Source organism: Bufo gargarizans, chromosome 11, assembly GCF_014858855.1.
Source record: "Bufo gargarizans isolate SCDJY-AF-19 chromosome 11, ASM1485885v1, whole genome shotgun sequence".
Classification (NCBI taxonomy): domain Eukaryota; kingdom Metazoa; phylum Chordata; class Amphibia; order Anura; family Bufonidae; genus Bufo; species Bufo gargarizans.
The window spans coordinates 71,875,901-71,890,097 of NC_058090.1; the positions used below are offsets into that span (position 1 = coordinate 71,875,901).

Consider the following 14,197-nt stretch of genomic DNA (forward strand, 5'->3'; position numbering starts at 1 on the left):
AATTCAGCTTCGCGGCAAATCCAATTACCCCGAAATTCAAATCGAAGTCGACTTTGTGGAATTGAATTTGCTCATCCCAAGTACTAACCCTAGAACTGTGATGGCTAACCTCCAGAACTCCCGCCGTGGTTAAACTACAACTCCCAAGATGCACACCTGGCTTGGCTGTTTTCAGAACGCCATAGAAATGAATGGAGAATGCTGGGAGTCATAGTTTCACCACAGCTGGAGCGCCGGAGGTTAGCCGGTGTCCACTTGGAAGATAAGATTCCATGTAGAATAATGCATCTGGACAATAATTTATATTCATAGGTCCGCTGGCACCATTGTGATTTTGAGGCATACTTTTAAAAAAATTTACGAACGAGCATTTGCTCATTCATCGGGCATTTTGAGGCAGTATTAGGGTCCATTCACACGTCCGCAAAATGGATCCGCATTTGTTCCGCAATTTTGCGGAACGGGTGCAGACCCATTCATTTTCAATGGGGCCGGAATGTGCTGTCCGCATCCACATTTGCGGATCCACACTTCCGCAAAAAAATAGAACATGTCCTATTCTTGTTCGCAATTGCGGACAAGAACAGGCATATTCTATTAGTGCCGGCAATGTGCGGTCCACAAAATGCGGAATGCACATTACCGCTTTCCGTGTTTTGTGGATCCGTGTATCCGCAAAACACATTGCGGACGTGTGAATGGAGCCTTAGACTGGCAGATGACCGCTAATAAGCATTCATAGGAATGCTCGTTAGCGATCATCTGCCAGTCTACGGGCTCTTTCACACGAACGTGTCTCTTGCAGGAATCCTGCTCCGTGTGAGAGATCGAGCAGCGTGGACTACAGAACCGCATGGCATTATCACGATTGATAACTCTGTGTGTCCTGTTATGGAATCATACTGACATTAAGCTGCCAGCATGCAGAGGCACACAGCATTATCAATCGTGGTAATGCCACATGATCCCTCTCTCACACGGAGTGCAATTCCCACAAGGGACTTGCTCGAGTGAAAGAGCCCTAATACACCCTTTAGCCTTGCCACTAGTAGTTTGAGCACCCTAAAAGCCAGAAACGATAATAACACAAAGTCCACAATCGGCTTCATCTTCAGCACCCAGGTCTGTCTAGCTCAGTGATGGCGAACCTATGGCACGGGTGACAACTACCCCTCTCTGTGGGCACCCGCTCCCTGGTATGGTGTACCAGTATGCCTTAGACTTTTCCTGCCATTCATCAGAGCAGGGCGCACTAGGAACAGCACAGGCAGCGCACTGAATGTTAGGCAGGCTTTAATAGCTAAATGATAAAGTACATGGAATATATACTATATTGAACTATAGTATTCAGGTTAAATTGCCGTGTTGGCACTTTACGATAAATAAGTGGGTTTTGGGTTGCAGTTTGGGCACTCGGCCTCTAAAAGGTTCGACATCACTGGTCTAAGCTTAGACTAGTAAACGGGCAGCATGGTTTATTGATGCCGTGATCTTCAGCCACCTCTGCTGAGAGGAACCTCTCCAGACATTCTTGGAAAGTGTTGACTCTCACATAGAGCAAGCCTCTTTCTAGGACACATCACCTGCTCCTTTGCTTGAGAGGTACAAGCATTCTGTGCACTAAAAGGATCATTTAAAAGACCAAGTTTGCTCTACGTTATAAAGTAAGTGGCAGCAGTATAAGAAGGTGGCTACAGCTGGAACAAATTGTGAGAACAATCATCTTGCAATTGTTACCAGGGTCAACCTTAGAATAATGGAGCAACTAACAAATTGTAGGCCAGTATCCATATCTACACTCAATGACAGGGATGGGCACAATGGCACCACCTACCATGCACCCCATTTCTTGTACTGAAACAGTGCAGCATTTTTTCCCACATAAGTTTTATAGGGGCACCAGGACATTCTCACACAAGCCAATTTGAATTTTGGGGCGTAGAAGTCCAAGGAAATAGTTGGTTCAGGCTTGGTTCTACAAGCACCACACCAAAAGGAAAAAAAATGAACACTAGAAAAATGAAATTTGTCAGGTTTCAGTAGGAAAGTGAAATATATCTAGAAGTATATAGCTGCTTCTTTACTTTACAAATAGCATAAGGCTACACTGGCTAATATAGGAGGGTTGTGCCAAAAAACAGTACCTGAATGGCTGATGTTGGGTGAAGATTTGACACAGTGGAATTGCAACTTACATAAAAGTCCTCTGTTTCGAGAGGTTAGAATTCGCCACGGTGGAATTGCAACATCAGGGGTAACAAACGGCGCCCCCACCCCCTTCCCAATGCAAGTTTCTTAACCTAACCCCTTCCCTTCAGCCTATGGCCCTTCGGCTGCCCCTCTCTTGCGCTGCCCGAGGAGACCGCCTCACCTGGCCTCAATGGTGGTGCACCCCCGATTACCGTTCATGTTCCATTATTATTTCTATTGTGCTTTGATTCATCTTTACCTACAGTTTTATAGCTTTTACGCTATTACGTACCCCTGGAGCCTTGTCAAGTGGTTCTTCATATAACATTTATAAATATATACCGTAAGACATTTTCAGTTAACGTGCTAGGCAGTAGTCAGATTTCAACATGTTATTTGCTACTCTTTATACGCTGTATATAATATTTAATGTAAATAATGACAATGATATACACAAGGAGCATAGAATAATACATCGGATTAAAATACACTATATACAGAGATGCTCGTTCTATCATTAAAATGGGTGAGTCCTTCAATAAATAATAATTTTGCTGTATACTTCTGTAGTAAATCATAAAGAAATGAAGACACCTTGTCCATCTCTCCCTTAATCTATGTACAGATATTCCTGCAGCTTATCAAACGCTAAATCATTTCCGAGTGTTTGCCGACGTTTGAATTCAAGGTCTGGAATTTCTCTCGTAAGTTTTTGACTCTGTTTTGTTGAGCGATATCGCCAGTGGTTAAGACTTTGGGTTTTGATTGGTCTTGTGCAATTACCGTGGAAGCGTCTGAGTTGAAGAGATCTTCCCTCGTTTTATATTCTTCAGAATCCTGATAAGCTTTGCATCGTTCTATCACAGCTTTTATGGAAATCTTTTCTCTGGTGGTCGGGGATCGGATGTGTACATAAGTGTCATCGACATCGCAAGCAACAGGGATCTTTTCCATTATTATTACTTTTTTATTATTTTCTAGCGTTGCTTCTGCACTGATATAGTAACAGTCCTCTTTGGCTTGGCCAGAGTTCCCATTGTGCGGGGCTTCAGTACCTACGTTTGGTCTTTGAATGTATATTTTATCAAAGAGATTGGTTTCCTCTGACACCCCGTTCATACTGTACGCTGAAGGTTTTAGGTTCTTTTTGTCTTGAGCTTCCGGCATACTTTCCACATTGTGATCCGTCATTTTATCTGGTGCAGACTGGCTTCTGTTAACGGAAAGCTTTTTGCTAGACCCAGCTGTACTTGCGTACCTAGATCTCAGTTCTCTCACATCTGGCCAGTCGAATTTTTCGGTTTTGACTGGACTCAAGGGGCTAATACAATCAAACTTTATTGGGGAAGATATATCTGGAATATCGGCAGAATTGAAGGACAGTCGCTTAGGAGATTTCTCACGTTGTGAGGTGGGTGTTGGAGTTGTGGGGCTGTGTTCTTCTGAAATAGTGTGATTATACACCGGAAAAGAAGATTCGGTCCTCAGTTTACCTAAAATAAAAACAAGGATTTAAAGAAATACAACACATTTATAAAGTAGGGTTTAGAATTCAATGACTAAAACAGAACACTCAATGAAGTAACATCTCCAGCTAAAATGTCTAAATGATACCCAGCTTGATACCCCAGGGATCAGCAACCTCTGGCACTCCGGCTGTTCTGAAACCACAACTCCCAGAATCCTCCTTTCACTTCTACAGAACAGCCGAGCAAGTGTGCTTTCTGGGAGTTGTAGTTTCCCCAGCAGCTGGAGTGCCGAAGGTTGCCGATCCCTGCTTTCGACTAAACAAACTTAAACAGGCTGCCTAGACTTGCACCAAATTTATCACACTGGTTGGATGATAAATTTGATGGTTGGCTAGACACTTTTCTCTAACTAAATCAACTATCGGTTGCCTTAGTTTAAGAGTTCATAAAGACAGCCAATTTTGCGGAACGGGTGCGGACCCATTCATTTCAATAGGGCCGTAAAAGATGCAGACAGCACACCGTGTCCTGCAAATAAAATAGAGCATGTCTTATTCTTGTCTTCAATCGCAGACAAGAATAGGCATTTCTATTTAGTGCTGGCCCTGTGCGTTTCGCAATTTGCGGACCGCAAAAAAACACTTACGGATGTCTGAATGAGCCCTAAGGCAAAATTTCACATCAAAATTGTGGAGTAAAATATTGCATAGTGGCCATGCCTCTTCCCCATGAAGCCACATCCTTTTCTCTCACGCTGTACTCCCTTGTCAAAATAGTTGAAGAAAATTCCTCTAAACCTAAATGCGCTAAATTATGGCACAATTTATGCCAAATTTTGGTGCAGTCACATTAGTCGTCATCTGCGTCTATGTTCATTTTAAAGACAGTTTTAGGCTTGTTTGTCACTCGTGCAAAACAGATCCGGCAGGCTGTTGCTGCCGGGAACAGCCTGCCGGATCTGTCCTTGCCGGCATTCTGTCAGGCCCCATTCACTATATTGGGGGCCGGCGGAAATGAATATCCCTTTAAGACCACCAACATGTACAGCTATCAGTGACAGATCTCTCTGTACACATACAGTCACTGATAACACCTCCCCCGTATACAGCTAAAGTGAAAAAGAGCAGTGATATAAAATGTATAAATTACATGTTTTAATTAATCATGTTTTAATTGAACAATCTGCTCAGCTCCTCCGGCTTTCTGCAGATGGCACTGCATTTGGTGGGGACAGCTCCTCTTTAAAAACTTAAGCCAGGCTACCATACAGCAGTGACATAGTACTGCCAAGATTACTGTACAATGCCTTGTAAAAGAATTTAAAAATAATAATAATAATAAACTGTAAATATGCAGCAATTTCAAACCATTTAACATTTCCACTTAGGAATAACCTATAGTGTGGGCATATGCATACAGTAATATGGTATGTGCCACCAGATGTATCCAAAAATCCACTATAAGGAAAAACATTTTACAGGCCCAGTGCATTTCACTGTTGACTTCTTTAGGGGATCAATAACTTCCCCGTCCCCTCCTATTATATACAGGCCAACCAATAATAACATAATACACGGACCAGACCGCTATAGTCTGATCATTGTCATAGGACCACCTATGTTTACCTAATATTGGCATCCATCTTACCAGCAATGCCTCATATCAATCATCTACTCGGAGGAGGTGGGCCTCGAGGAAGCGGAGAGTGAAACGCATTGGGTCTGCCGTAGCTGTTGTGTTCTGTATCTATACAAGCATACTTATTCTGGTATAACTGATGTTGTTGTGCTTGTGAAATGGACACAAACCCACCCATACTTACATTTTTCTTCATGCTTTTCCTCCATTACTGAAGGTAAGTTGCCCCTCCGCATATCATCTTCTAAATCCCTAATCCGTCTGTAAGGACCTGGTTTATTGCATTTAATCCTTTGGCTATATTGCCTGGCTAGTTGATAGACTCGGCTTTTCATGTTGTCTGACAAGTTTGCATCCATATAGCTGGCAAGCTGCATAAATGTGGGGTGATCATCGATAGGGGTCTTACAGTCCTGATCTTCAAAGCTTACATTATTGCATGGACTTATCTGACCCGGAGAGGAATTATCCATTATACGATTCTGGTATTTGTCATTAATACTACCAAAATCACCTTCCTCAAGTATTATGAGAGGTTCAAGAGGATCCACTGGGCTTTCTATGGCTATTCTAGGTTTTTCAGGAAGGCTTATAAAGCCGTCGTCTGTGCTTTTACTTTTTTCTTTTTCAATTTCTTCCCACAGTTTAATCATTTCTGTTGAACATGTGAAAACTTCATCAGAAGTTGGAAGTTGCATCTCTTGAACGTTGCTCTCAGAAGATGTACCAGAAGGTTGGGTGTGTAGAACTGAACAGTCCGTGCTCCCTTTTTGTACAAACGTGGACTCCTCTACAGAGGTCTTCTGCTGCCTGTCCTCACAGACACTACCACTGGAACGCGTTTCACTTCTCTGTCTTGTAAAACTCGGATTGTTATATCTTGGAAGACTGTTAATCTTAAATATAGAGTTTTTTACTACTCCAGTAGGAATGTATGTTAAGCTTTCTCTGCGTTTTATGCTAAAAGCGGCATCCTGATGTTCAGCCTTGTCATAATACGTTTTTATCTTGTCAATAAGTTGTCTGTCTTGGAAGGAGAGAACGGACTCTCTTTGTATACCAAGGAGTTGGTCTTTTTCTTCAAAAACACTTTCGACAGAATAAACTTTACCGAGTGAACCCTCTGCATTAGCCTTTTCACCATTGGTCAAAACGGCCTGATGAGATTTTAGAAAATCAGAGGATTCAACCTGATATAGACTTTTATCTGTGTTATCTAGGTTCATCAAACTGCTACTTCTGCTCAAAAGCCTTGGCGTGATATAGCCAATGACTTTTCCATCCTCCAAGGCCAAGCTGCTTCTCCTCGAGAGATTATTACTGAATCTCTCAGCAATTACACTGGCTTGGTCCAACACAGATGGAGGCAGGATGCGAGATGATTCATGGAGGTTGGTTTCCTCTTCATCCTCCTCACTGCTAAAAGTTTTCATATCGTCAGCATTTTCCACATTCCTATTTTCCAGAGGCTTAGAGTCATTAGAATATCTTTCTGCTTCTTCTTCAAAAGTCTGGTTGTCAGTAGTTGCTATAGTTGTTTCTAGAGCAATACCAGATGTACTGTTCATGCCAGCAATGTAAACCTCTTCTGGTTCTGAATTACTGTTTTCCATTTCTTCCAATATCTAAAAAAAACATAAAAAACATAATTTAGTCTTACCAGTAAATACCTTTCCAGGACATGACAGCACACATGGAGGATGTCCTTTATACCTCTAAAGGGACAGGAAGCACAGAGAGGTTAAAAGCCCCTCCAATGCCAGTGGTGTAAATCATCGCACTGGTCAAGTAACAATACATGTAAGAAACCGATACTCAAGTAAATAATATATACATATCTACAATAACATAGTATATAAGGCCGAAAAAAGACATTTCTCCACCCAGTTCGGCCTGTTATCCTGCAAGTTGATCCAGAGGAAGGCAAAAAAAACCTGTGAGGTAGAAGCCAATTTTCCCCACTTAAGGGGGAAAGAATTTCTTCCCGACTCCAACCAGGCAACCAGAATAACTCCCTGGATCAACTATAGTAGCTATAGCCTGTAATATTATTACACTCCAGAAATACATCCAGGGCCCTCTTGAATTCCTTTATTGTACTCACCATCACCACCTCCTCAGGCAGAGAGCTCCATAGTCTCACTGCTCTTACCGTAAAGAATCCTCTTCTATGTTTGTGTACAAACCTTCTTTCCTCCAGACGCAGAGGATGTCCCCTCGTCACAGTCATGGGGATAAATAGATGATGGGATAGATCTCTGTACTGACCCCTGATATACAGTTGCAAGAAAAAGTATGTGAACCCTTTGGAATGATATGGATTTCTGCACAAATTGGTCATAAAATGTGATCTGATCTTCATCTAAGTCACAGCAATAGACAATCACAGTCTGCTTAAACTTATAACACACAAAGAAATAAATGTTACCATGTTTTAATTTAACACACCATGTAAACATTCACAGTGCAGGTGGAAAAAGTATGTGAACCCTTGGATTTAATAACTGGTTGAACCTCCTTTGGCAGCAATAACTTCAACCAAACGTTTCCTGTAGTTGCAGATCAGACGTGCACAATGGTCAGGAGTAATTCTTGACAATTACTCTTTACAGAACTGTTTCAGTTCAGCAATATTCTCGGGATGTCTGGTGCGAATCGCTTTCTTGAGGTCATGCCACAGCATCTCAATCGGGTTGGGGTCAGGACTCTGACTGGGCCACTCCAGAAGGCGTATTTTCTTCTGTTTAAGCCATTCTGTTGTTGATTTACTTCTATGCTTTGGGTCGTTGTCCTGTTGCAACATCCATCTTGTGTTTAGCTTCAGCTGGTGGACGAGTGGCCTTAAGTTCTCCTGCAAAATGTCTTGATAAACTTGGGAATTAATTTTTCCCTCGATGATAGCAATCCGTACAGACCCTGATGCAGCAAAGCAGCCCCAAACCATGATGCCTCCACCACCATACTTCACAGTTGGGATAAGGTTTTGATATTGGTGTGCTGTGCCTCTTTTTCTCCACAAATAGTGTTGTATGTTTCTTCCAAACAACTCAACTTTGGTTTTATCTGTCCACAGAATATTTTGCCAGTACTGCTGTGGAGCCTCCAGGTGCTCTTGTGCAAACTATAAACACGCAGCAATGTTTTTTTTGGACAGCAGTGGCTTCCTCTGTGGTATCCTCCCATGAAATCCATTCTTGTTTAGTGTTTTACATATCGTAGATTCACTAACAGGGATGTTAGCATATGCCAGAGACTTTTGTAAGTCTTTAGCTGACACTCTAGGATTCTTCTTCACCTCATTGAGCAGTCTGCGCTGTGCTCTTGCAGTCATCTTTACAGGACGGCCACTCCTAGGGAGAGTAGCAGCAGTGCTGAACTTTCTCCATTTATAGACAATTTGTCTTACCATGGACTGATGAACAGCAAGTCTTTTGGAGATACTTTTATAACCCTTTCCAGCTTTATGCAAGTCAACAATTCTTAATTGTAGGTCTTCTGAGAGCTCTTTTGTGCGAGGCATCATTCATATCAGGAAATACTTCTTGTGAAAAGCAAACCCAGAACTGGTGTGTGTTTTTTATAGGGCAGGGCAGCTGTAACCAACACCTCAAATCTCATCTCATTGATTGGACTCCAGTTGGCTGACACCTCACTCCAATTAGCTCTTGGAGATGTCATTAGTCTAGGGGTTCACAAACTTTTTCCACCTACACTGTGAATGTTTACATGTGTGTTCAATAAAAACATGGTAACATTTAATTCTTTGTGTGTTATTAGTTTAAGCAGACTGTGATTGTCTATTGTTGTGACTTAGATGAAGATCAGATCACATTTTATCACCAATTTGTGCAGAAATCCATATCATTCACATACTTTTTCTTGCTACTGTATTTAGACATAGTAATTAGATCTCCCCTCAGTCGTCTTTTTTCTAAAGGGAATAACCCTAATGTTGATAATTTTTCAGGGTACTGTAGTTGCCCCATTCCAGGCTAGGGAAGCGCTAAAGCCCGGCCATCAGTGCCGGTGACGTCACCGGGCTTCCTGGCAGCCCCATGGAGAGCCTGGTTTGTCACCGGAAAATGCCTTTACCCTGCTCGATTTAGCATTAACTGCTCCGATGCTCAAGTCAGGGGGGCTGCCTGGGTGAAAATGGAGGTATGTCCGGGTTCAGCTCTGAACCCGGACAACCCCTTTATGAGACACCCAGCGGTTTTTGTAGAAAATACTCTTGACTGCCATTATTGGTGGCAAAAGCTATTTTGCATATTACATGAATAGGTAGTACAGGCCCAGAATAAAATATTTTCACCTCTTTGTTAAATGCTGTGAATTCAATACTCCTTCTCTTTTCTGGGTTCCCAGGTGAGTGACTATTTTGCCTCTTATATCCTTTTAATGTATCATGCTGCAGAAAATTTGTGTTCTAAAAAGGAGAAAAGAAAAACAGTTAAAACAACTTGAATGAATGTCAACTATAGCATAAGCTATCCTTACCTGACAAGTCGTAGACCCCCCACCCCACCGAAAACCAGGAGCCAACCACAGCAGAAGAAGCAGCAGATCGACTCTCTCAAAGCATATCATATATGTAGCGCCATGTATAGTGTATATGTTGCGCTGTGTATAGTGTATACCTGTGTATATGTAGCGCTGTGTATAGTGTATACCTGTGTATATGTAGAGCCGTGTATATAGTGTATACCTGTGTATATGTAGAGCCATGTATAGTGTATACCTGTGTATATGTAGCGCCATGTATAGTGTATACCTGTGTATATTTAGCGCCATGTATAGTGTATACCTGTGTATATGTAGCGCCATGTATAGTGTATACCTGTGTATATTTAGCGCCATGTATAGTGTATATGTAATGCAATGTGTAGTGTATATCTGTGAATATGTAGCGCCATGTATAGTGTATACCTTTGTATATGTAGCGCCGTGTATATGTAGCGCCATGTATAGTGTATACCTTTGTATATGTAGCGCCGTGTATAGTGTATACCTTTGTATATGTAGCGCCATGTATAGTGTATACCTGTGTATATGTACAGCCATGTATAGTGTATACCTGTGTATATGTAGCGCCGTGTATATGTAGCGCCATGTATAGTGTATACCTTTGTATATGTACAGCCATGTATAGTGTATACCTTTGTATATGTAGCGCCATGTATAGTGTATACCTGTGTATATGTAGCGCCATGTATAGTGTATACCTGTGTATATGTAGCGCCATGTATAGTGTATACCTGTGTATATGTAGAGCCGTGTATATGTAATGCAATGTGTAGTGTATACCTGTGAATATGTAGCACAGGGATCATGGAAGCTGCAGAGGTGAGATGGAATTCATTATGTGTGTGTTTTATTTGCTTGGTATATAGATTTAGTATACAGAACAGCGATACTTTGCTTGGTATATAGATTTAGTATACAGAACAGCGATACTTTACTTGGTATATAGATTTAGTATACAGAACAGCGATACTTTACTTGGTATATAGATTTAGTATACAGAACAGCGATACTTTACTTGGTATATAGATTTAGTATACAGAACAGCGATACTTTACTTAGAAATCAAACTCTAAATTCTGAGCTTGTGAAATCCTTAGACAGCATATGTCCGCTATTCACTGATGTCTGAAATACGCCCTAGGCCATGCTATGTTCACGTCTGTGTTGGGGGGGGGCTCTATTCGAAGCCTCTGTCACAGATTCCATAAAAAAAAAAAAAAAAAACAGGCCAAAACAGCATGCTACTGTGTTCAGTAAGATGTTGGGCTCCCTGACGGACACCTATCAGGTCAATTTCACAAAAGCGTCTTAAAAGTCCATGAAACATTCTCCGTGTGACAACTGTATCTCCCGGACTGCTCTTCTAAGGGCTCTTTCACACTTGCGTTGTCCGGATCCGGCGTGTACTCCACTTGCCGGAATTACACGCCGGATCCGTCTTCAAAATGCGTTCAGTGTTACTATGGCAGCCAGGACGCTATTAAAGTCCTGGTTGCCATAGTAGTAGCGGGGAGCGATATACTTACAGTCCGCGCGGCTCCCAGGGCGCTGCAGAATGACGTCAGGGCGCCCCATGCGCATGGATGACGTGCCATGCGATCACCTCATACATGCGCGCGGGGCGCCCTGACGTCACTCTGGAGCGCCCCGGGAGCCGCACGGACGGTAAGTATACTGCTCCCCCGCTACACTTTACCATGGCTGCCAGGACTTTAGCGTCCCGGCAGCCATCGTAACCATTGAGAAAAAGCTAAACGTCAGATCCGGCAATGCGCCGAAACGACGTTTAGCTTAAGGCCGGATCCGGATTAATGCCTTTCAATGGGCATTAATTCCGGATCCGGCCTTGCGGCAAGTCTTCAGGATTTTTGGCCGGAGCAAAAAGCGCAGCATGCTGCGGTATTTTCTCCGGCCAAAAAACGTTCCGTTCCGGAAGACATCCTGATGCATCCTGAACGGATTTCACTCCATTCAGAATGCATTAGGATAAAACTGATCAGGATTCTTCCAGCATAGAGCCCCGACGACGGAACTCTATGCCGGAAGACAAGAACGCAAGTGTGAAAGAGCCCTAATGTGAACCTATAGCACCACAATGATTTATGATGCCGTGTGTTCCTGCCTGACCATGGGTGTACTGAACTATATATACACACACATGGCAACCATGGCAGGCTTTGCTTGGTTTCCTACTGCCATAGCAGCCATCCGTACTCCGTATGTGACATTGCAATCTTCATGTCACGTGACACTTGTGTAGCCCCAACCTAACTCATTTAAATCTCTGCTCTTTCTGGGCTTAGGAGGTAATGGAGGAATTCCGATTCAATGATTGAGAGCTATATTTGTACAAATGCATTTGCAGATAGCTGTCAGTCAGTTATAAGACCGCTCTCATGACTAGCTCAGTGTCGAGACCCCATGCGGCTTCTTCATGGCAGGCTCCTATTAACCCATTGTGCAGGAGCGCCATTCACTTGAGTTAGCTGAGCGAATTGAAATGAATGCTGAACAGATGAAATACATAAAAAGAAGCTGTGTTTTAGAAATGAATAGTGGTCCCAGACCCCTACTGATCATAATTTTAGGGACTGAACGTTACAACAAATTGCAAGTCCCGTTTAACCGATCCAGCCTTAAATTACAATGCAAAAGAAAGAGCGACGACATAAAACATATTAGAACAAGAATTAAATTAGAAACATGCACAAGAAGAGGATAGACTGAAAGACCCACACCACTAGCAACGTGCAACCGCCAGCAGGTTTATGGCAATTTTAGCTACCTGTCCATCATCTTCCAGGTGCATGTACTCCTCATTCTCTTCTTCAGAGGCAGTGAGTTCCTCCTCTAGGCCTCTAATTATCTCAGTACTGCCTGGATCCTCCTTAACTCTCTCTTTCTGTGGATCATTACAGATTGGTGTCAGACTGCTTAGACTTTGCTGCAGTATGTCCTCAAAATCCAGTAGAGCGTCATCACTGCCTGCATGCTGAACAAACAATACCAAGGGGGGTAATGTATCTGCACCCAAACTGCTGACAATGCATGTTTTTACAGATTACTACTAGATAATTCCTCATTTAGTACTCAAATTACAATTTTGATATTTGCAGTTTATTCACTTAAAGGGACACTGACAGCCCCAATTAGCATATTTAGGTATATATACGTGAGTACAGGTCTTATAAAGTCTATTAAAATGATCTAAGTAGCCCCCCTGTCCACCTTATAAGTACCAAAATATAAAGTTATATAACGTGCTTGTCCGGTCACCAATCTGCCCAAGGGGCGGCGCTTCATCACAAAATGCGCCCAGCCAGCCGCTCCTAACTGCCGTTCTGAACCCCCGCCCAGCTCATCAATATTCACTTACCTGGGTGGCGGCTACAACTCTCCCGACTCAAGTGCCCGGCGCATGCGCATAAAGCAGAGGCTGCAGCACTTGAGTCCGGAGAGTTGTAGCCGCTGCCCAGCTAAGTGAATATTGATGAGCTGGGCGGGGCTTCAGAACGGCAGTTAGAAACGGCTGGCTGGGCGCATTTTGTGATGAAGCGCCGCCCCTTGGGCAGATTGGTGACCGGACAAGCAGGTTATATAACTTTATATTTTGGTACTTATAAGGTGGACAGGGGGGGATACTTAGATCATTTTAATAGACTTTATAAGACCTGTACTCACGTATATATACCTAAATATGCTAATTGGGGCTGTCAGTGTCCCTTTAAGTGGATAGTGATTGTAGGAATCACTGTCCACTTTTAGGGTACTAAAAGTCCCAGGGTCACAATCTGCTCGATGTACCCTGTAAAGTGTATGAAGGCCATGTGTCTTCTGGACTTTACCACTTTTGGAGGAGTCTGGCCTCCTGCCATCACTCTGCCTTCCTGAACTTGACTGACACTACCGCCTTCCAAACACAGATCTCTGAACTGGAGTATTGTCTCTGCCTCCACAAGAAAAGGTTGTCCATTTAAAAAAAAAAAAATAAGGTAATGTAAAAAATACATCTCTTGAAAAAAATAAGTGTATCCTATGGGGGCAGTGGACGATTTCACAGATTCCATAGAATACAAGTTAGGCAATTACATCTAAATTCTGACTCCTGGTTGTGGCTAGAAGAGGACATCAGGAGAACTTTTAAATTAATCACTCAGATAAGTTTAAGTTTTGAGACATCAAACTTTACCTTTCAGGAGCAACATGAAAGAAGGCCAAAAATTTTTATAAAAACACTTTCACTTCATTTCTATGGTAAAATCAATGGGCCAGATTTATCATTAGCTCAGGTCAGAATAATGGAGTGAAAAAGTCCCAAACGCTAAAACTGCGCACAAATTTGTGACTTTTTTCTGCTGTACACTATGCTCTCCAGT

General features: G+C 42.5%; 1 protein-coding gene across 6 annotated transcripts in view; it reads right to left on the minus strand.

The window, feature by feature from the left end:
• Positions 1-1,337: 1,337 nt before the first annotated feature.
• The window catches only part of PLEKHG3 (pleckstrin homology and RhoGEF domain containing G3), a 105,625-nt gene continuing 92,765 nt past the window's right edge, over positions 1,338-14,197 (minus strand). For 5 of the 6 annotated variants that reach the window (XM_044271662.1, XM_044271664.1, XM_044271660.1 and 2 more), the window contains exons 15-18: positions 12,607-12,813; positions 9,610-9,723; positions 5,482-6,922; positions 1,338-3,683 (exon numbers count right to left, since the gene is read on the minus strand). In XM_044271662.1, coding sequence (XP_044127597.1) covers positions 2,839-3,683; positions 5,482-6,922; positions 9,610-9,723; positions 12,607-12,813 — 2,607 coding nt within the window. In that variant the 3' untranslated portion in view covers positions 1,338-2,838. The remainder of the gene's footprint in view (positions 3,684-5,481; positions 6,923-9,609; positions 9,724-12,606; positions 12,814-14,197) is intronic. The other variant, XM_044271661.1, reaches the window with a different exon arrangement.